This window comes from Puma concolor, chromosome B2 (assembly GCF_028749965.1).
Source record: "Puma concolor isolate L17-30 chromosome B2, mPumCon1.1.hap2, whole genome shotgun sequence".
In the NCBI taxonomy this organism is placed as follows: Eukaryota; Metazoa; Chordata; class Mammalia; order Carnivora; family Felidae; genus Puma; species Puma concolor.
The window spans coordinates 65,301,317-65,323,640 of NC_141671.1; the positions used below are offsets into that span (position 1 = coordinate 65,301,317).

General features: G+C 42.9%; 1 protein-coding gene across 1 annotated transcript in view; it reads right to left on the reverse strand.

Moving 5' to 3' along the window:
• The window catches only part of B3GAT2 (beta-1,3-glucuronyltransferase 2), a 96,193-nt gene extending 76,747 nt beyond the window's left edge, over positions 1 to 19,446 (reverse strand). The window contains exon 1 of the mRNA XM_025925755.2: positions 18,591 to 19,446. Within this exon, the coding sequence (XP_025781540.1) occupies positions 18,591 to 19,199 (609 nt within the window). The 5' untranslated portion in view covers positions 19,200 to 19,446. The remainder of the gene's footprint in view (positions 1 to 18,590) is intronic.
• Between the last annotated feature and the right edge of the window lie 2,878 nt (positions 19,447 to 22,324).

Genomic DNA, 22,324 nt, shown 5'->3' on the forward strand with positions numbered 1-22,324 from the left:
AAACTCACCACATTCAGGCCAGGGACCAAACACTGCCCACAGCAGGCAAGGAGAGCCTCTGCAGAAGACTGGCCTGAAGGATAGGTAGAGTAGCCAAAACACAACAACAGAGTGCATGCAGCACACACCAGCGACATTTCTTCAAGCACCAGGCCCTGGGTGCTACATGACCTCTTCTTGATAAGGCCATTACTTTCAGGAGCAAGAGACATAACTGGCTTTCTAACACACAGAAAAAGGCAGAGACCTGGACAAAATGCCAACAGAGTAATTTATCCCAAATGAAAGAACAAGATAAGCCACAGCCAGAGTTCTAAGAGAAACAGATACAAGTAACATGTCCGATGGAGAATGTAAAGAAACAATCATAAGGATACTCACTGGACTTGAAAAAAGAATAGAGAGTATCAGTAAGACCATTACCACAAAGATAAAAGAGGTAAAAAAGAATCAGAGATGAAGAATGCAGTGAATGATACTGGAAACAGACTTGATGCAATGAACAGCAGAGTGGGAGTATCAGAGGAATGAATTAGTGACCTAGAAGACACAACATAAAAGAATGAAGCTGAACAAAAGAGAGATAGAATTATGCAACATAAGAATAGACTTAGGGAATTCAGTGACTTCATCAAGCATAATAGTTTTCATATTATAGGAGTCACAGAAGAAGGAGAGAGAGAAAGGGGGCAGAAAATTTACTTCAAGAAATAGTAGCATAAAACTTACCTAATCTGGGAAGGAAACAGACATTCAGATCCAGGAGGCACAGAGAAGTCCCACCAAAAATCAAGGAAAGCAGGCCAACACCAAGACATATTGCAATTAAATTTGCAAAACATAGTGATAAAAAAATCTTATAAAGCAGCAAGAGAAAAGAAATCCTTAACTTACAAGGGAAAACCCCTAAGTTTTTCTCAAGAGAAAAACTGCCAGGAGATTTCTCAAGAGAAACTTGGCAAGCCAGAAGGAAGTGGCATGATACATTCAAAGTGCTGACTGGGAAAAATCTGCAGGCAAGAATATTCTATCCAGCAAGGCTCATTCAGAATAAAGGGAGAGATAAAGAGTTCCCCAGAAAAATAATAAAGAAGTTCATGACCACTAAACCAGGCCCCCCCCCAAAAAAAAACATTAAAGATAACTTTTTTTGAGTACAAAGGAGACCAAAAGTGACAAAGACAAGAAAGGATCAGACAAAATCTCCAGAAACAACAAAACAATAAAATGGCAATAAATACATATCCATCAATACTCGATTATAAATGGACTAAATACTTCAATCAAAAGACACAGGGTGTCAGAATGGATTAATAAAAAAAAACAAACAAGATCCATCTACATGCTGCCTTTAAGAGACTCATTTTAAACCTAAAGACACTTGCAGATTGAAATCTAGGGGGTGGAGAAATATTTATCATGCAAATGGATGTCAAAAGAAAGCTGGAGTAACAATTCTCATATTGGACAAACTAGACTTTAAAATAAAGACACAAAAGCACTACATAATCATAGACAACCCAACAAGATCCAACTGTAAATATTTATGCACCCAACATGAAGGCACCCAAATATACAAATCAATAACAAACATAAAGCAACTAATTGATAATAACACAATAATAGTAGTGGACTTTAACACCCCACTTAAATCAATGGGCATCTAAACAGAAAATCAACAAGGAAAAAGGAAACAATGGCTTTGAATGACACAACTGGACCAGAAGGACTTAACAGATCTATTCAGAACATCCAACCTAAAACAGCAGAAAACATATCCTTTTGAAGTGTACATGAAACATTCTCCAGAACAGATCATACATTAGATCACAAAATAGGCCTCAACAAATACAAAGAGTGAAATCATATCATGCACCATTTCTTACAATGCTATGAAAATACAAGTTAACCACAAGAAAAAAAATTGGAAAGACCACAAATACATGGAGGCTAAACAACAGGCTACTAAACAATGAATGAGTCAACCAGAAAATCAAAGAAGAAATAAAAAAAATACATGGAAACAAGTGAAAATGCAAACACAGTGATCCAAAACCTTTGGGATACAGAAAAAGTTGTCTTCAAAGGGAAGTGGATAGCAATCTGGTCCTACCTCAGGAAGCAAAAATCTCAAACAACTTAACCTTCCACTTAAAGGAACTAGAAAAATAACTACAAACAAAGCCCAAAGCCAGCAGAAGGAAGGAAATAATAAAAATTAGAGCAGAAATACATGATATAGAAACAAAAAAACCCAATAGAACAGATGAATGAAACCAGTAGCTGGTTCTTTCAAAAAATTAATAAAGTGATAAACCCCTAGCCAGACTTATTGAAAAGAGAAAGAACACAAATAAATAAAATCACAAATAAGAAAGGAGAGATCACAAACACCACCACAGAAATACAAACACATAAGAGAATATCATCAAAAGCTATATGTCAACAAACTGGCAATCTGGAAGAAATGGATAAATTCTAAGAAACATATAAACCACCAAAAGTGAAAAAGAGATAGAAAACTTGAACAGACTGACAACCAGCAAAGAAATTGTATCAGTAACCAAAAAACTCCCAAAAAACAAGTCCAGAGCCAGATGGATTCACAGGCAAATTCTACCAAGCATTTAAAGAAGAGTTAATACCTATTCTTCTCAAATTATTCCAAAAAATAAAAAAAGGAAAACTTCCAAATCCATTATATGAGGCCAGCATTACCCTGATACCAAAACCAGATGAAAACTCCACTTAAAAAAGAAAGCTACAGGCCAATATCCCTGATGAACATGGAAGCAAAAATGCTCATTAAAATACTAGCAAACCAAATCCAACAATAAAAAAAAAAAATATTCACCACAATCAACTGGGATTTATTCCTGTGTTGCAAGGGTGGTTCAATATCTGCAAATCAATCAATGTTATATATCACATTAATAAAGAATAAGAACCATATAATCATTTCAACAGATGAAGGAGAAGCATTTGACAAAGTAAAACATCCATTCATAATAAAAATCGTCAATAAAGTAGGTTAGAGAGAACATACTTCAACATAATAAAGGCCACATATGAAAAACCTACAGCTAATATTATCCCCAGTGGGGAAAAAAAGCTTTTCCTCTACAGTCAGGAAGAAGACAGTGATGTCCAATCTCACCACTGTTATTAACATATTAATAAAGTTCTAGCCATGCAATCAGACAATAAAAAGTATCCAAATCAGCAAGGAAGATGTCAAACTTTCACTATTTGCAGATGACATGATACAGATGACATGATACTCTATACAGAAAACCCAAAAGACTCCACCCCAAAACTGCTAGAACTGATAAACAAATTCAGTAAGGTAGCAGGATACAAAATTCACGTACAGAAATCTTGCATTTCTATACACCAATATTGAAGCAGCAGAAAGAGAAATTAAGAAATCAATCCCATTTACAATTGCACCAAAATAACAAGATACCTAGGAATAAACCTAACTAAAGAGGTGAAAGATCTATATTCTGAAAACTATAAAACAATGATAAAAGTAATTGAAGATGACAAAAAGAAATGGAAAGACTTTTCATGCTCATGGATTGGAATATTGTTAAAATGTCTGTACCACCCAAAGCAATCTACACATTTAATGCAATCCATATCAAAACACCATCAGCATTTTTCACAGAGCCAGAACAAACAATCCTAAAATCTGTATGGAACCACAAAAGACTCCAAAGACCAAAGCAATCTTCAAAAAAAGCAGCAAAGCTGGAGGAATAACAATTCTGGACTTCAAGTTATATCACAAAGCTATAGTGTCAAGACAGTATGGTACTGGCACAGAAACAGACACATAGATCAATGGAACAAGATAGAAAACCCAGAAATGAACCCACAACTATATGGTCAATTAACCTTTGACAAAGCAGGAAAGAATATCCAATGGGGAAGAGTCTCTTCAACAACATTGGGAAAACTGGACAGCAACATGCACAAGAATGAAACTGGATCACTTTATTACACCAACACAGAAATAAATTCAAAGCGGATTAAAGACCAAAGTGTGATAGAGGAAATCATGAAAATCCAAGAAAAGAACACAGGCAGTAACCTCTTTGACAATGGCCATAGCAACTTCTAGGTATGTCTCCTGAGGCAAGGGAAACAAAAGCAAAAATAAGCTATTGGGACTACATCAAAATAAAAACCTTTTGCATAATGAAGGAAACAATCAACAAAGTAAAAGGCAACCTTTGGAATGGGAGACAATATTTGCAAATAATAGATCTGACAAAGGGTTAGTATCCAAAACATGTAAAGAACTTATAAAACTCAACACCATTAAAAATGGGCAGAAGAATAGTTATTTTTCCAAAGATGACATACTGATGGCCAACAGACACATGAAAAGATGCTCTACATCACTTATGATCAGGAAATACAAATCAAAACCACAATGATATATCACTTCACACCTGTCAGAATGGCTAAAATGAACACAAGAAATAAGAGGTGTTGGCGAGGATGTAGAGAAAGGGGAACACTCTTGCACCGTCAGTGGGAATGCAAACTGGTCTAGCACTCTGGAAAACAGTATGGAGGTTCCTCAAAAAGTTAAAAATAGATCTACCTATATACTCAGCAATGGCACTGAGTATTTACCCAAAAAATACAAAAATACTAATTCACAGGGATACATGCACCCCAATGTTTACAGCAGCATTATCGACAATAACCAAATTATGGAAAGAGCCCAAATGTCCATTGACTGATGAATGGATAAATAAGATGTGGTATATATAAATGATGGAATATTAGCCATAAAACAATGAAATCTTGCCATTTGCAATGACATGGATGGAGCTATCTAGTATTATGCTAAGTGAAATAAGTCGGAGAAAGACAAATATATGATTTCACGTATATGTGGAATTTATGAAGCAAATAAATGAATAAAAGGGAAAAAATGAGAGTCAAACCAAGAAACAGACTCTTAACTATAGAGATGGGAACTGGGTTGGGGGGGAGAGGGAGGTGGCTGGGTTCAACAGGTGAAAGGGATTAAGGAATGCACTTGCTGTGATAAGCACCAGGTGATGTATGAAAGTGCTGAATCACTATATTGCACATCTGAAACTAATATTACACTATATGTTAACTAACTGGAATTTAAATAAAAACTTTTTAAAAATCCTTAAATAAAGAGGAAAACAATACCATAAAGTTAAAAATCACAGAGCCTGTCTTTTTAGTGTGCCTAGCAGGAAAGAAAGGTAATAGGCCAACAGTTAAATATAACCATTCAAGAAAAATGAAAACAATTAATAGGACATGAGCCCCAAACACCAGCTCCGATGACTGTGTGTAATAGAACTTTCTGCAAACCAGGCTGCAGCACCCCCACCCCCACCCCAGAAAAAGACTCTCCAGAGAGGTCTCTAGCACTTGCACCAGTGTGAACAGATGTAGCTGAGGAACTTTTCGAAGTTACAAAAATATCCCCAAACTGTCACTTGACCTTCAAAAATGACACTGGCATTTCAATCTTGCAATGCCAAGTTTATTTAGATGATAAACAACACATACACATATAGACCATACTTAAATTCTCATTCCCATTGGACAGCAGCATCTTGAGGCCACCAAGGCTGTCACGATTGGTACAGCCATGGTGGCTTGGGGTTTGTGACATTTTACCTTCTGGAGCCTTTCCACAGCTCCTGGGGCCATCAACTTCTGATAGAAGCAGATGTCCAAATGAATAGGGAAGTTGCCCTATTTGCCCACTTTACAGGTAGATCAATTCATTTAAATCTCACAACAACTATATACATTTGTATCAGACTCTGTAAGGAAGCTGAATACTAGGGTTTTCCTCATTTGTAAAATAGTCATCATAGTTGCCACCTCATAGATACCATTGAAAATTAAACAGCAGTGCACACATCCAAATGTCTAGGGTAGGGCCTATGGCACAGCAAACAATCAGAAAACATTAGTCAAATTCCCCTGAGGTCATGAGGGATGAGGGCTTTGGGCTCACCCAGCCCTGGACTCCACATTCTCCACTTCCTAACTTAGGGTTCTTTTTTACCAAAACTTCACTTTTCAGACTGGGGGGTGCATGGTCCCTGAATATATATAAAGACTCTCCATGGAATATCTGAGCAGATAGCTTTAAGGGAATAAATTCCCAGGCCCTCAGCATTCCCACCTGCTTCCCTACACCTGAATTCTTGGGTAGAGGGGCAGGTTCCTTCCTTCTGCTTTTCTCCCACTTCACAGAAAAGGGCCAACATCTACCCATCCTGAATCATATTAAATGTACTGTCCCAACATGGTCAAACCTCTAGCGCACTGAACAAAGGTAATTAGAAATATTGTCATTATTGAGAAAGTTAAAGTCTCTAAAGAATGGGTAATAAATCCCTTTGGAAGACAAGAGGTTTCTAATTATTTGCTTTCAACAAAATTGAAAGAGACCTAAAGTCATCAATAGATCATCATATATATATATATATATATATATACACATATATATATATACATATATATATATATTTTGCTGAGAGATCACCATATGGTTTTTGGCTTCGAGCTTGAGAGTTCAAAAACTGAAGAACACCACTACAGGAAAAAATGCTTTCCATCTTATTTACTTCTTTACGTAAACAAGGTTGACCTAATGAGAACATAATTATGCTAAACTCCATCTCTTTCTAGCAATCAGTAATATTCATCACTGAACAGTTATCAACAACATAATGCCCCATCCATATCATTAAGAAACCAATTTCCAATAAACATAGCTTTTATGTTTATGAGTTAATTATCCAAATTGGCAACATTTATGGTTTTGTTATTACAACAATTTTATAAAAATGATATGTACTCATATGCATGACATTTATATTGTTTTGATTACTTGTTTACTGTTACTAATTGTAGTGTTGACTCAGTCTTAAGGAATTTTTAAGACTGAGGGTTATAACCATAGGAATTTTTTTTTAAATTTAAATCCCAGGAGCGCCTGGGTGGCTCAGTCAGTTGAGCATAGGAGTTCAGCTCACGTCATCATCTCTCAGGCAGTTTGTGAGTCTGGGCCCTGCACCCGGCTCACTGCTGTCAGCACAGAGCCTGCTTTGTATCCGCTGTCCCTCTCTCTCTGCCCCTCACCCACTTACATGTGTGTGCTCTCTCTCAAAAAAAACCAAACATTAAAAAAAATTTAAATTCCATCTATAATCATTTTTGTTACTGCAGATATGTGTGACTAGAGGCTCAAAAAAGGACTTTGAACCTCAAAATGTTATGCTAAGATAAATTCTAACAGAGAACGGAAACAGAAAAAGGAAAAAAATAAAATTTCCAGATGTTATTGAAAAGTATGTTTTTGATTAAGTAATTTTTCTAATGCTTCTTTTTTGAGAGAGAGAAAGAGCATGAGCGGGGGAAAGATAGAGAGGCAGACACAGAATCCGAAGCAGGCTGCAGGTTCTGAACTGTCAGCACAGAGCCCGACATGGGGCTTGAACCCACAAGCTGTGAGATCATGATCTGAGCCGAAGTCAGATGCTTAACTGACTGAGTCACCCAGGTGCCCCAAAAAGTATATTTATCAAACAATGTTTAATATAAAACTGTTAGAGTATTTATAATATCCATTGTATGTATTAGTTTTCATGAACAAATGTATTTATAATTCACTAAAACTCACATGCTCTGCAACCACTTGAAGTGATTTTAAAAAATTAGACATCAGGGGCGCCTGGGTGGCGCAGTCGGTTAAGCGTCCGACTTCAGCCAGGTCACGATCTCGCGGTCCGTGAGTTCCAGCCCCGCGTCAGGCTCTGGGCTGATGGCTCGGAGCCTGGAGCCTGTTTCCAATTCTGTGTCTCCCTCTCTCTCTGCCCCTCCCCTGTTCATGCTCTGTCTCTCTCTGTCCCAAAAATAAATAAAAAAACGTTGAAAAAAAAAATAAAAAAAAAAAAATTAGACATCAATTTGAAAATATCCTTGAGAGTGTGTAATTTTACTAAACCCTTTTAGGAATTGTATGTACAGAAAATGATAAGGAGCACTGCACCAGACCCCTGGGTGTGACCAGGATTCTTGTAAGAGACTGACCCGGAGGGTGCACGGTCTGTGAAGAAAGAACACGGACAGTCCTCACTGCACTCACAGGCAAGGAGGCAATCAGGGGATCCTGTGGTTTAACACATATACATACACATACACACACCACTCCAACTGCTACATTCCCCAGTCTGGCAGAAAATAAGCTTCAAAATGTTTTTATTTATGAAAATGTAAGAAATGTTTGAAAAAAAGAAACAAGCTCAGTTGAATTACCAGTTGAAGGCCAGCTCAGTGTCCCCAGTTAAGGCTGGTGAGGGCTGGGCACACAAGGTGATGCTGTCAGAAGGGATCCCCTCTGCCTTCTGCAATAGGTGTTGGAAAGAGGAATTCTCCTAACCTTCCCACCCCCAGCAAATGACCTTAAAAATCAAGCTATTGCTTCTAATTGTGTACTTTAAAAATAGATTCATTGCATTCCTCCCTTTAAATTGCCCTTTCCTTTGTAACAGACCATCTCTTTGATTCCATCATTCATGCCAGAAATAATCTGTCCTGCAATATGCTTTGGGCCCAAGCCAGGTACCAGGACTGAAAGTACACAAAAATCACACCCAGGACCTGCCCTGAGCTACATGTAGGCCAACTTCCTAGCTTTCATACACACATTAATCAGCCTCAGACCTCCTAACCCACAGGAGAACAGCCTTCCACCTCCCCTCAAACTAAAATACCCTTTAGATGCTTTTTACTCTCTCACATCCTCCTAGGACTCTTTGTAGACAAGCCCTATTTAACTCTTGTCCCTCTAATCACTGTTGTAACACCCAGTAGTGTAATTAAGACACCCAATTTACGCAGTTCCACTTGGGCACAGACTAATTTGGGAAAGTCAAACACCTGTATGTCCTCCTCCCCTCCAGGCCTCCAGAAACATGGTCCAGATCTCAGCAACAGTATTAAGAGGCATCTAACCAACAAAACAGTGTAGCAGCTATGTGATATACCCCTCAACTGGGGCAGTCACCCACAGAGGAGAGAACAAGGGAAAAAGAACTAACGTTTACAACTTGCCGATAGGTCAGTACTTACAGCACTCACAGGAGGCAGACAGCTCTTGCCAAAACCATGCAAGCACTGAGTGGCAAAGCTGGATTTGAACACGGGGCTGTTTAACTCCCAAGTTTATACCTGAGCTCCCCACCAGCCTCCAGCCTTTCTTAAGTGTGAAGAGGCCTAACACTTAACTGGTTCACACGTACCTTGACACACCTCCTACCCTTTGAAGGGGCAATGCCAGGAATGCTTTGCTACATACACAAATATTCATGGACCTGATCTCTCTCTCCTTTTTAGCAGGAAAGCTCTTAGAATCAGCATAGGGGCCACATTTATCTTTAAGTTACTACTTAAAAGGCTCAATATAATCCTGGACACACAATACAGACTTCAAGAGTGTTATCTGACAATCTGTTCAGAGATCCTTTCTAGGAACAGATCTCTTCTGTGAGGGTTCCTCAGCGTCTAAGCTTCCTATAATTCATTCATTTATTCAACAAATGTTTAATGAGCATTTACTACATGGTAGGCTCTGCTCTGAACACTAAAGATACAACAGTAAACAAAGGAAAATTTCTACCTTTATGGAGTTTAGATTCTAGTGGAAGAAACGGTCAACCGAAAAACATAACACTACATTATATAATGTGAGGTTAGGTACTATATAAAGAATCCACAACAGTGTACAGTACCACTGCCTTGGTACAACTAGATGTACAAATACTTATAGTTTTTCTACTAGTTTACTCCCTTGCCCTTATCAAAGATCTGTTTAAAAAGTTAAAGGTCAAAGATTTGCCTGATGGGTGATCTGAAAACTGGACAGGAAAAAACTAAAACATGCTCCATACACTGCTTTGCACACACTTTTCAATGCCACAGATTTACATTAAAAGAAGAACAAACCAAAAACTGAAGACTTCTTTTCTTCATAAGACAGGCTTGGGGAGGATGGTAACTCTTCTCCTAGAACTAAGTCTCTCACTCAATATGCGGGAGATGGGGACGTGGCTGCCAACTGCTCCAGCTCGTCCCTTGCAGTCAAGGACATCTTTCTGTTCTCTGCATATTCACACACCCTCTTTGCTCAGGTTCTTAACCATGGCTCCCTCCACCTGGAGACCTCTTCCCCATGCCCTGTCACCCACTAGGCCCTATCCATCATCCTACAGGTCTCAGCTCAGATGTCACTTCCTCCACAGTCACTCACACCACCTACTTTCCATTAGCTGTCTCTGTTTTACACTCCCAGGCACCTGCATTTCTCTCAACATGCACAGATCTTAGTGGGTGCATTCAGTCCAGAAACTTGATCTGTGAGGGCTGGGATGCACGCTTTCTGTTCACAGCTGTATTACTCCCTGCCTTAACAAAGCACAGTGCCTAGCACATAGGTGTTCAATTCACATTTGTTAAGTGGACACAGTAGACGTTCAGTTAATGTTTGTTAAGTGGAGGAGAGGGAGTTCTAAGTATATTCAAGTCTCTTCTGAATGCGGTAATGTTTAAGCTCAAGTAGGTAGAAGGAAACTTGCAGAGTGCTATACCATTACTGCTAATACGCAATTATCTTAGATACAGAGATCTCTGTTAATGAAGAACGTTCGGCATATAGCACACTCAGCTTTCATGAGAGAGATGAAGATACAACTTACAAATACCTGCCTTTCAGACTGAAGGAACAAGTCTTAGTTTCTACCTGTAGTAGTAATAGTAACATACATTACTATTTAAAGTTCTCCTTCCATTGCTAGAGGAGATTGATTGGGTGGCTGGGTGGGGGGTGGAGGGACTACTGAGTTTCAAATTCTTTTGAGGAAAAGACCACATAATCTGACTTGTGGGAGAGAATATGATCACGCCCCTCAACACAGACATCTCCAAGGTTTTCCTAACATGCAAAAAGAGTCAACCAATGATTTATTCATTTTGTTTTTAATCCAGGGAAATTCCTAATCCCAGAAAAAAAAAATCAGACAAGAAAATTAAGCCTTCTAGGGGTGCCTGGGTGGCTCAGTCAGGTAAGTATCCAACTCTTGATTCCAGCTCAGATCATGATCTCACAGTTCGTGGGATCCAGCCCTGTGTCGGGCTCTGTGCTAACAGTGCAAAGACTGCTTGGGATTCTCTCTCTGCCCCTCCCCCACTTATGTTCTCTTTCTCTCTCAAAATAAATAAACATTTTTTTAAAAAGAAAATTAAGCCTTCTATCAACAAGGAGCAGTTTGGTGAACCTGACAGTGTGGGCCATCAATAGCCAGTGTCACCAGCACATTGGCTGAAGGTTCTACAAGTACGTTTTTGTGCTCCAGGGAGGAGCTACCTCAGCCTCCGTGGGAGAGCAGCCAGCAAGTAGTTGTCTCCCAAATGAGCTTCAGCTCAAATGGACTCAGGTCCTCAGCTTCTCCCATGTGAAACAAGTCAGTACTGTCCCTAATCCCCATTCCATCCCCAAATTATTCTTCCGTTCAATTCTGCCTGTCCGGAAAAGATATACACTCAGTAGCTATAGTAGCTGATCTATACGTATCAAGTGAGAGGAAAATATTAATTTTAATGTTTTATCTTCTTGCAGAAACAATCAATTCTTTCTTGTTCATAAGAATACATTTGTTAAAAAGCACACATATTATATAATACATATATATATATATATATATACACATACATACACATACATACAAGACTATAGTTCATATACTAAGCAGTTTCCACCTGATTTGAAAAAAACAATTTAAAAATCAAATGGTCTGTAGGGCACCTGAGTGGCTCAGTCAGTTAAGTGTCTGACTTCAGCTCAGGTCATGATCTCTAAGTTCCTGAGTTCAAGTCCCGAGTCTAGCTCTGTGCTGACCGCTCAGAGCCTAGAACCTGCTTCAGATTCTGGGTCTCCCTCTCTCTCTGCTCCTCCCCTGCTCATGCGCTCTCTCTCTCAAAAATAAATAAACATGGGGCGCCTGGGTGGCGCAGTCGGTTAGGCGTCCGACTTCAGCCAGGTCACGATCTCGCGGTCCGTGAGTTCGAGCCCCGCGTCGGGCTCTGGGCTGATGGCTCAGAGTCTGGAGCCTGTTTCCGATTCTGTGTCTCCCTCTCTCTCTGCCCCTCCCCCGTTCATGCTCTGTCTCTCTCTGTCCCAAAAATAAATAAACGTTGAAAAAAAAAATTAAAAAAAAAAAATAAACATTAAAAAATTTTAATAAAAAACAAAAATCAAATGGTCTATAAATGAGACAGTGTGAAATAAAATTTTCTTAAGATCAAATGATATTAGAGAAAAAAGATCAAAAGGGAAAATTATAAGGTGATATGGCCAAGAAGACAGACCTGAGTTTAAGTGTGGCAGGAGACAGCAACAATATTAGAAAACTCCTGTTCATCAAATGCTTTACTTACCACAATGACAAATTTCCATCTGACTGTACATGTTATATGAGATGAGCTTTAGAACAGTCAAAAGTGCAGGCTCTAGAACCAGGGTACTTGGGTTCAAAATCCTGTCTCTCGGGGCGCTTGGGTGGCGCAGTCAGTTAAGCATCCGACTTCAGCCAGGTCACGATCTTGCGGTCCGTGAGTTCGAGCCCCGCGTCAGGCTCTGGGCTGATGGCTCAGAGCCTAGAGCCTGCTTCCGGTTCTGTGTCTCCCTCTCTCTCTGCCCCTCCCCCGTTCATGCTCTCTCTCTGTCCCAAAAATAAATAAACGTTGAAAAAAAAAATTAAAAAAAACAAAACAAAACAAAAACAAAATCCTGTCTCTGAAGAGCTGCATGACCTTTTCAAGTTACTTCCAGATACTTCTACTCAACTATGAAATAGGAATACCAATTATACCAGAGCAAATGACTACATTAGATTCATGCTGCACTTTTAAAAATCTCTGTGGTCTCCAAAGTACTATACTCAGATCTAAATATCAGCAGAAGGATGAAAAAAGAAAATAGGAACAGAATACTACCACCTCAGGGGGTATTGTGAGGAACAAATTTGAGTTAAAACACATAGAACTCTAAGGGTGGTTCCTGGCCCATAGTTAAGTGCTCAATTGATGTCAACTATATTTTGCTTGTATCCATGGTAAAGAGTATGTTAACATTTAAAGGGTGCACAAGAACTATAAGGCATGAACAATGGATTATCTTAGCCTATTTCTGTGAATTGAAAATCTGTTCTAAACCTACCTACCTACCTACCTACCTGTGGACTGGTATAACAATTTTATTTGTGTTTTGAGGGGAGGACTTGAGATCCGTGCAAAACTTATACTTTAACAGCATTGCAAATCAAGTATACAATGTGTTAACTGTACAGACTGAGCAAATATTTCATCAGAGTTCAAAACATTTGAATAGACGTATCTGAACATTATTGAATTCTGTACCAAAAAAAAAAAAAAAAAAGCACTACTTGAATACCACCTGGAATAGTTAATGAACAAGACCACTGACTTTAGTTCTTCTATTTTGCTTTTCTAGCATGCCTTAAAAGCAATTACTATTCCATTACTGTTCACACAAGAGAAAATTTACCAGCTTGTAATTTAGGGGCAAGTGGAGTAGACAGAAGAAAATGGAGTCACCCACTATGGTACCCAAGAAGTAGGAGACAACAGTCTAAATGTTTAAAAGGCACATACTCACTGCACCAAACAATAACCCAGACATGTCTTCATGTCTATTCATAAGAAAGATAATCGGTGAAAAGTAGGTTGGAGGACAAAGAAGGATGGAAAAAGACGATAGGAAGAGGCAGAAGAGAGGAGGTCTTTTAAACCCAAATTGCTATTTCTGGTCCATTAAAATATCAAAATCCAAATGAGAACTGGTCTTCATAGAAAACTCAAAATATAACCATAATTCAAGTACTGTAAACCCAGGGAGAATACAGAAAAATCTTTAGATTTAACACTGACAGCCTAAGAAAACTGGCTGTAGTTTTATACAGTTTTAGAAAATTCTGATGTTTTATCAGACTTACAACATGATTACTAATATGCTTTTAGATGGGGAGAAATGAAACCGAAAGGGTGCCTTTCAGGAAAAACAGTCATTTTATTGCTACATCTAAGAGATTCTTCTAGGTTTTTTCACTTGGAAAAGATAATTACTCTACACTAAGTAACTGTATCAAAGGTAAAAGTAAAAAGTAGATCTTTCATCTCCTTTCAGGAAACACAGGCAGAATTTACTATTTGGGAGGGAAGTGCCAAACGTTGTAAATTTGAGTATCTTTTGCATTGTGGCTCCAATAAGCCGCATATAAAGAGGGGAGCATATTGAGGCTTCAGAAAAGGAACAAGACAGAAAATTAAACCTCAACTCCTCTACCTGATCACAAATAGCTTAATAGCTTAATAGCACCCAACAGAAAAATCGAAACAAAGGGCCTCTTTAGTTCACTGCTTGCCAGAAATGCATCTTCAAGATGCCTTCTCATTAAAGGAGTCCTTTCACGTGCCTCTTAAATGTCTCACAGTCGGCCTGTCTTCTAGTCTTCCCTCATTAAATTTAAAGTTAAAAGTTTTAAAGTTTTTTCTCATGCTTGGAAAGTGCCGTTTTTTAACCTTTCGATTCAATTGATTTCCAAAGGTGAAAGCAACTTCAACCGAGAGCATCAGCTTGAGACTCAGGAGAGACTGGTAGGTTTTCAAGTAAAGAACAGAAATCTGATCAATAGTGTTATTGAAAATATGACTAGAGGGGCGCCTGGGTAGCTCAGTCTGTTAAGCATCTGACTTCAGCTCAGATCATGATCTCACGGTTTGTGGGTTCGAGCCCCGCATCGGGCTCTGTGCTGACAGCCCAGAGCCTGGAACCTGCTTCAGATTCTGTGTGTCTCTCTCTCTGCTCCAATCCCTGCTCACACACACACTCTCTCTCTCTTTCAAAAATAAATAAACATAAAAAAAAAAATGACTGGATACAGAGTTACATTTATCTGCAGACTTTTCTTAAAGTAGCTTAAATCCTTCACAAATAAGCTTTTCCGGAGGGTTAGATGGAGAAAGGTGTTCAGGCAGGCAGGATTACCTGTAATCTGTAGTGTAAAACCCCATCAATGCCACAGGATGTGCGGGGGAGTAGCTGCTGAGATACTGGAAACCTGGAAAAAAAAAAAACCCTTTCCATCTCCTCCAATGGACAGTCCAGTTTCTGGGGCTACTGCTCACACTGAGTTTCATTTGCAAATGGATTTGGATGTTAATGTAGCATTGTGTAATGCAAATATTTCTTTCCTGGCAGCACAGCTCAGTTGAGAGCGGAGGCTGAAAATTAGTTAGCTGTATGGAAGAAGAAAGCAGTACTCCAGCTACCAGGGAGAAATAATTGAACACAGATTGCCTGTTGCGCCTGTAATTTAATTTGGAGACCTTTCATCTTTTAGTTTCCTTCATTTGCAGCCAATGCTTAGTGAGCTAATTTGTACCTGGTTCATTCTCCCCCTTTTATCTTATCTACATTAACATCAACCATGGAAATTAGAAGCACTATGAATAAAAGATGAAGCCTGACTTGGGACATTCTCTCCCTAAGTACCGTGAATTACTTAAAAACGAATTTGTGTGTATGCACAATATAAAGGACTGAAATATGTATGCCTCACCTCTACAGCATCCTTTATCAGTATCCTCCCTTCCCCCAAGGAGCTGCAGTTTTTAGATGTTTAATCTAGTCCTACCTTTTCTCCACAAGAGCAATGTCTAGGCTATAATCCACATGGAATCATTGATCCTAGAACTGGTAGAAGGTAGACCATTCCATTAATGTATGAAACAAAGGAAGCATAAATCCCACTAATCTGAATTTTTAGAGAGTTTACTATTGCTTACCTTGCAAGCAAAAGAATGTGTTGCAAAAAAGGAAAACTGAATGTATCAACATATATGCATGGTGAACAGAGGTCTACTTTGTCCAAAAACACTGTGTGTGGGGGAGGATGAGAGATGGTGGAGAAAGGGACTAGTCTTGAAATTATTGCCTGGGAGTGGTCCCTGGGAGCTACTGCATCTAAATTCAAGTGTATCATGTGTATGACGTGTTTTAAACATTCCTTCTGTCGTATATTTTGTATACTTGGCACCTGTCCATAAAAGAGTTGCACATACTCTTAAGTTAAAATAAGTTTGATTTTTTTTCGTTACTTCCAACTGTGCAAAATTTTAGCGTCTTGTAAAGTTTTTCATGTTTTTCCCTTTATAGTATCCTCTGGGCCAATACTATTTTTTTCTCCTCACCCTCTCCTTTTCATGTTCTCTTTTTCCAATGGACCAATGAAAAAATGTACTGGATTTTTTCCAGTAGCAAGAAGCAACAGATTCTTCTCTTGTTGCTTAATACCCCCCACCAAGCCTTTCTTTCTCTTTGGGAAGTATTAAAGAAAAACTTTGATACTTTGTTCTGAATTGTTTCAATGCCTGTAGTGCCAATTCTTCTGCTCATCTAACACCTTATAGCAATGGGCTAGAACCTGGAGATAAACAGAAAATCACTCCTCCTTCACAGTCCATCTCCCTAAAAGGTTGATTAATAATGATGTGTATTACTTTACTTACACAAGACTACACATAGTTACAGGTAAGGCAACTTCCAAGTTGTAGGAGGTTAAAAAAAAAAAAAAAAGACACACAGAAAAAGACATTGGAGCTCAAAATTATGGTATATTTAATGTAAAGGTATTTGCTTCAGAATACAAACCACCCTATCTTTTGGGAAAAGAGTAAGCAGGATCAAAATAAAAGCCCAACTTGGGGCACCTGACAGGCTCAGTAGGTTAAATGTCAGACTCTTGCTCTCAGTTTAAGTCCTGATCTGATAGAGATCAGGTAGAGAGATTGAGCTCCCCAGGCGGGCTCTGGGCCTACAGCATGGCAGAGTCTGCTTGGGATTCTCTCTCTCTCTCTCTCTTTCTCTGCCCCTTCCTCACTTGTGTGCAAGTTCTCTTTTTCAAAATAAACATTAAAAAAAAAAACACAAAGCCCACCTTAAAAAATCAGATTATATCTTTAATCTTGGTTATAATAAAGACTACACCCTACAATGTCAAACCTATTTCTTCTGAAGAAACATGAAAAGAAAGCCCTACATTGGGAAAAGATGGAAAGCAATCACTGGTCCCTCTATTCATGAAGGAGAGGATGAATAGAAATGAAGGTGGCAACTGCCCTTAAAAAATGGATTAAAAAAAACCCATATAGGCAGAAAAATTAAACTGAAAGAGTACAAAGCAACTCTGTCCTGAGGTTAAAAGAAAGCCAAACAGACGTTAGGATGAAGATGTGGGGCATTTATGTTTAGGAGACATGCAAATTGTCCCATTTACTTAGAGGGGTGGGGTGTGATAGAGTCTAACCAGCAGGAGGTCAAGGAATTTTGGGTAAAGGAAAGCAACAGTCCCATGAAGAGTCAAAGAGTACAGGTTTGTTTGTTTTTTCCAGGTATATTTGTGTACAAGGAAGAAAAGTGAAAACCATGCAATCTGGGCTCTTTAACACAACACACATAGATTGCAAAATACCAGTCTCAAGAAATAACACCTGTCCTAATCCCCTGCTGGCTCTGCGCACCTGAGGCCTTCCAAAGGAAAAGAGAGCATTCTCAGCAGCAGGGGACCAGTGACACCCAGGACATCACAGAGAGGACCAGGATAAAATGGGCAGGTACAAGAGTGGCCTGGCTAACTCGCCGAAGAGAGGCCTTAGAGAAAGGTCGAGAAAAAGAATTGAGCTGTCCACCTGATACTTCGGGCTGCAAAAAGACATAACCACAGGGCAAAACAGTTTCAATCCATTTACCAGAGAGTTTCCTTGAAAAAGAGTAAATCTTTAGAATAGGAAAGGGCTTTTGTGGGGTGCAGTAAGAGATAGAGGTTGGACCCACACACACAGCCCGAAGAAGTCACGGTGTTCACTAACAACTATTTCTGTGCCAAAGGACCAGAAGAGAGAAATTTGTCTCTGGGCTGATTTTTTAGTCACCATCTCCACCTTCCTCCCCATATGGTTCTAGACTCAGAATCACACCTGTGTGCACTGAAAGGCCTCGGGAGTACACCAAGCCTGCCTCCCCACCGAGCTGGGTGCCTCCCCCACCCCCACCAATGTGGGCTCCATCCTCAAGCCAGTCAGAGTCTTGATCCTGGAAATACCCCCGCGCCTCACCTGTGCTACTCCCTGGGCTCAATCTCGGGACCAGGTGGACTGCAAAGCGCCTGGCCACACTCCCTCCCTTGGGCCACTGTGGTCCTCTCCTCCATACTCTACCAGCGCCCCCCCCCCCCCCCCCCCCCCCCCCAGCTAGTGTAAAGAAGCCAGGGCCATTGGAGGTTGCAGGAGGTCCAGGAAACGCGCTCCACCTGTAGTCCCGAAAGGGGCCCTGAGAAGTGAGAACTCACAAGTGCAGCTGCAGCCGGGCCGGCCGAGGCCCCCTCCGGCCCTGTCCCCCCACCCCCGCCCCCAAGCTGAGGCGGGCCGGCCGCTACCTCCTGGAACAGCTCCAGACTGTAGGTGTTGTCGTCGTCGGCGAAAAAGAGCACGCCGGGCTGCGCGCGCTGGTGCTGGTGCCTCTGGCGCAACCAGGCGAGACCCGCGTTGCGCTGCTCCGTGGCGCGCGGCAGTCCCGGCCTCTTGTAGCGCCGCGGCGTGGGCACGTGCAGATGCGTGCTGGGCAGCCCGGCCCGCGCCAGGAAGCGGCTCACCAGCTCGCTGCGCGCCGCCGCGTCCTCCACCAGGATCCAGTGCAGCTGCGCCACCTGGCGGAAAGTGTTGGCCAGGCGGGTCAGCTCGGCTTTCTGCACCGGGCGGCTGTAGGTGGGCGTGATGGCATAGATGGTGGGCAGAGGTGGCTCGGGCCGCGGCTGTGGCTGTGGCCGCGACTCGTTGCGCTTCACCCAGCGGCGCCCGGGGCCGCTGTCGGGACCAACCCTGCGGAGCGGCAGTCGGGCGCCCCCGCGGCCCATCACGTAGGGAGAAAAGTAGGGGCGCGGGGTGAGCGAGGGCGCTGGCCTGCGCGTGTCCACGTCGAGCATGATGATGACGATTAGGATCCAAGGCAGGAGGATGAAGAAGCGGCTGAACAGAACGGACTTCATAGTGCGCTCTTTCCCGGCCTCTCGGACGCCCCGGAGAGGGACGAGTTGGAAGACCCCAGCGCGCAGTTTGGACGGCGGCGGCGCCCGCACTCAGGAAGCCGCGGTGGGCGCGTTCTCCATGGGGTCCGAGGACGCTGCGGGGGGCCGGGAGCCGCGGGGCTCAGCTCCCCCGGCGTGGGGTATCCGCGCGGGTGCGGAGGACCTTGGGCTACAGGGAGTGCAGGTGGGCGGGCGCTGTCCCCCCAATCCCTGTGAGTCAGCCGGCGGGAAGCGGGACTCTGTCCAGCAGCACGCTGCTGGCCCCGGAGTTGCGCCCAGCGCCAGGCAAGCGGTGATCCCCAGCTGCTCTTTCCGAAGAGTGCGAGCTGGGAACCGGCCCCCGGGGCTCCTCGCCACTCCCGTCCCGCGGCGCTGCGGGCAAAGGGACTCCAGCCGTGGGCTCGCAGTGCGCTCTCTGGGGGCACCTCTGAGGGCGGGAGGCGAGCACTGAGGGCTTCGTCACATCCCAGCCGGGTCGGCGAGGACCGCGAGCGGACGCCGGAGATGTTATTCCCCTCGCTCTGTTTCGCGCGCCGCAGCGGAAGCCTGCACTCCCGTCCTTCTCTCTTCTCTTCTCAGAACCTCTCCCGGCTCCGGCAGCAAGATCCCAAAGCAAGGAGAGAAAGAAAAAGCGAGGGGGCGGGGGCGCTGCAGACTCCAGCGTCCTCCCAGTCCTCCTGTGGGAGGACAGCAGCGCTGCTACTGGCGGAGAGGGGCTGCGAGGGGGAGGTCGCGAGGGGGGCCCCCGGCTCTCCGCGGGGTCTGCCGCTGACGGCCCCCAGAGCCAGCTCTGGAGGCGGCCGCTGCACCGCCGGAGGAGCGGGAGGAGGGTCCCGCCGGGCTGCACGACCTCCCGGAAGGGAAGATGCTCGTTGCTCGCCTCCCGTCTCCGCGCGCTCTTCGCTTTCTGAAATACTGCAAGGTTTTCAGAGATCAGCTAGAAAACCCCACTCACGTGCGGAACACTCGGGAGACCTGGGGTGGGGAGTTGAGGGGGGAAAGGCGGGGAGGGTAAAGGATCCCTTCTCTCTGGTCCCCAGCTGCGGGGCTGCTGTGCTGGCGTGTGTCCCCAACAGCGGCAGCGAAAAGCGCTTTCGCTGAAAGGCAGAAATCGATAGAAGCCCCGGGGAGACGGAGGGGTGCCACACGTAGGTGTTCGGCATGTGAGATGGTCCACAAGAAAGAATCAATCCGAACGGTTGCTTCCTGACTGCGGGGAGATCATGGCGGGTGGGGGGATTTCTAAAACTCCAGCTGAGTACGTCTAACTTATTTTTCCTTCAGTAATTTGGAGTCCCATTTCCTCACAGTTCGCTGTCATCAGAATTATTCCGTTTGACCCTCCCGATGATCCTTTTAAAGAGGCCTGGAAAGTAGAATCACCTTCATTTTATGGATGAGAAGCTGAGGATCAGAGTTTAAAGTGATTTATCCGAGGTCAGTGGCAAGTGGCCAAGTGGAAATAGAACGTGGGTCCCCCGAGTCTAGCCAGGGGCTTCCTCGCTGCGCGGCCTGAAGAAATCACTTTGGACACAGCCCGACCGGGAGGGGCTGGCCCTCCGAGATGTAAACACGGTGCGATCGAAATCAAACAGAGCATACGGAGACATACAGAACCATGGCAGTGTCTGGAAAACCACGAGTAAGCAATTGGCGCTTAGTTAGGACTTTTTCTATCTAGTGGACCTACTAGCTGTCTGCAATGTACCGGGAAGAAAGCAGAGGGGCCACGCTTCATAGTCAAGTCCCAGGGAGATGCTTGCAAAATCAGCAGGAAACCCTTTACCCCCGCCAGCCCATGATAAATAATTTCTGAGCCCATCTTCTCTCGGTTGTTTGTCTTGCTCAGTCTGGTTCACAAATCCCTCCAATTGCGCATTCGGTGTGAGGGCGCGCTGTAGAGCTCGGGAGCTGATACCCCATCCTACTCCACCCCCTTCAGCCTTTTTGAGATTCCTGTTTCTTAGTCCTACCCTTGCTGCTCCGACTATCATCAGGCGTTGGCGCGTCCGTGAGTTTCCCTAACTTCCTGCTCAGAGTCTGAAACCTGAGGGTGTTAGAGAGTTTGCTTGCACTCCTGGTCCCCGCATCGCGAGGGCTAGCCTTCAGTTCTGACCCCCCTCTTTCAGCTACAACTCATGCTGTAAACTCGGCAGAATAGTGCGTCCTAACACAGGGAACAATGAATCCATTACATCCCTTCCCTTATTCTCTGCTACCCTAATGGGACTCTGGATATAACACAGCCTCCGGAATATGTGTTCAGATCTGGCCTAGGGTGGCGCAGCCTGAAATCAGTGTCGGTATCCTGGGGCAGTGGGGGGGGGGGGGGGGGGGGGGGGAACTCAGCAAAGGCTTTTCTTAAATACTGGCAAGCAGCACACACACCGGACCACCATTGCAGAGATTACTGAAGTCTCGTTCATTCTGTTGGAATTTTTAATGCAGTAATTAAAGGCAAGAGAAATGCCTTGTGTGTTACCAGGATGGAAGCTCCAGTGGTTACTGAATTGTACTAAAAAAGCTTCACTAATTTCCTTTGCTTGGGAATTCTCAGTTATCCTTACTATACCATAAAACCCATTTCCTAACTGCTTCTTCTCCAGCAACCAGGGCTATTCACAGATGAGACACTTTTAAAATCAGACAAATTTTGGAATATGATATTTTAACTGGTGCTCAGCATTCACAGGTGTCATACAACACAACACTTTAACTAGCACATTCACATCAAGGAGGTCACTTCATCTTTTCTATTGTCTTTAGTCAGCATTTGGATCCAGGTTTACCTCATCCAGTCATCTGTTGGGAGCATCATGGTTCTCACAGGCAGGCAGACCAGGCTGTGGTTTGATTCCCAGCTGAGCCACTTGAGCAACTTTAGAAATTCAGTGAGGGGCGCCTGGGTGGCTCAGTCGGTTGAGCATCCAACTTCAGCTCAGGTCATGATTTCATGGTCTGTGAGTTGGAGCCCTGCATCGGGCTCTGTGCTGACAGCTCAGAGCCTGGAGCCTGTTTCAGATTCTGTGTCTCCCCCTCTCTGCCCCTTCCCTGCCATGCTCTGTCTCTCAAAAATGAATAAACGT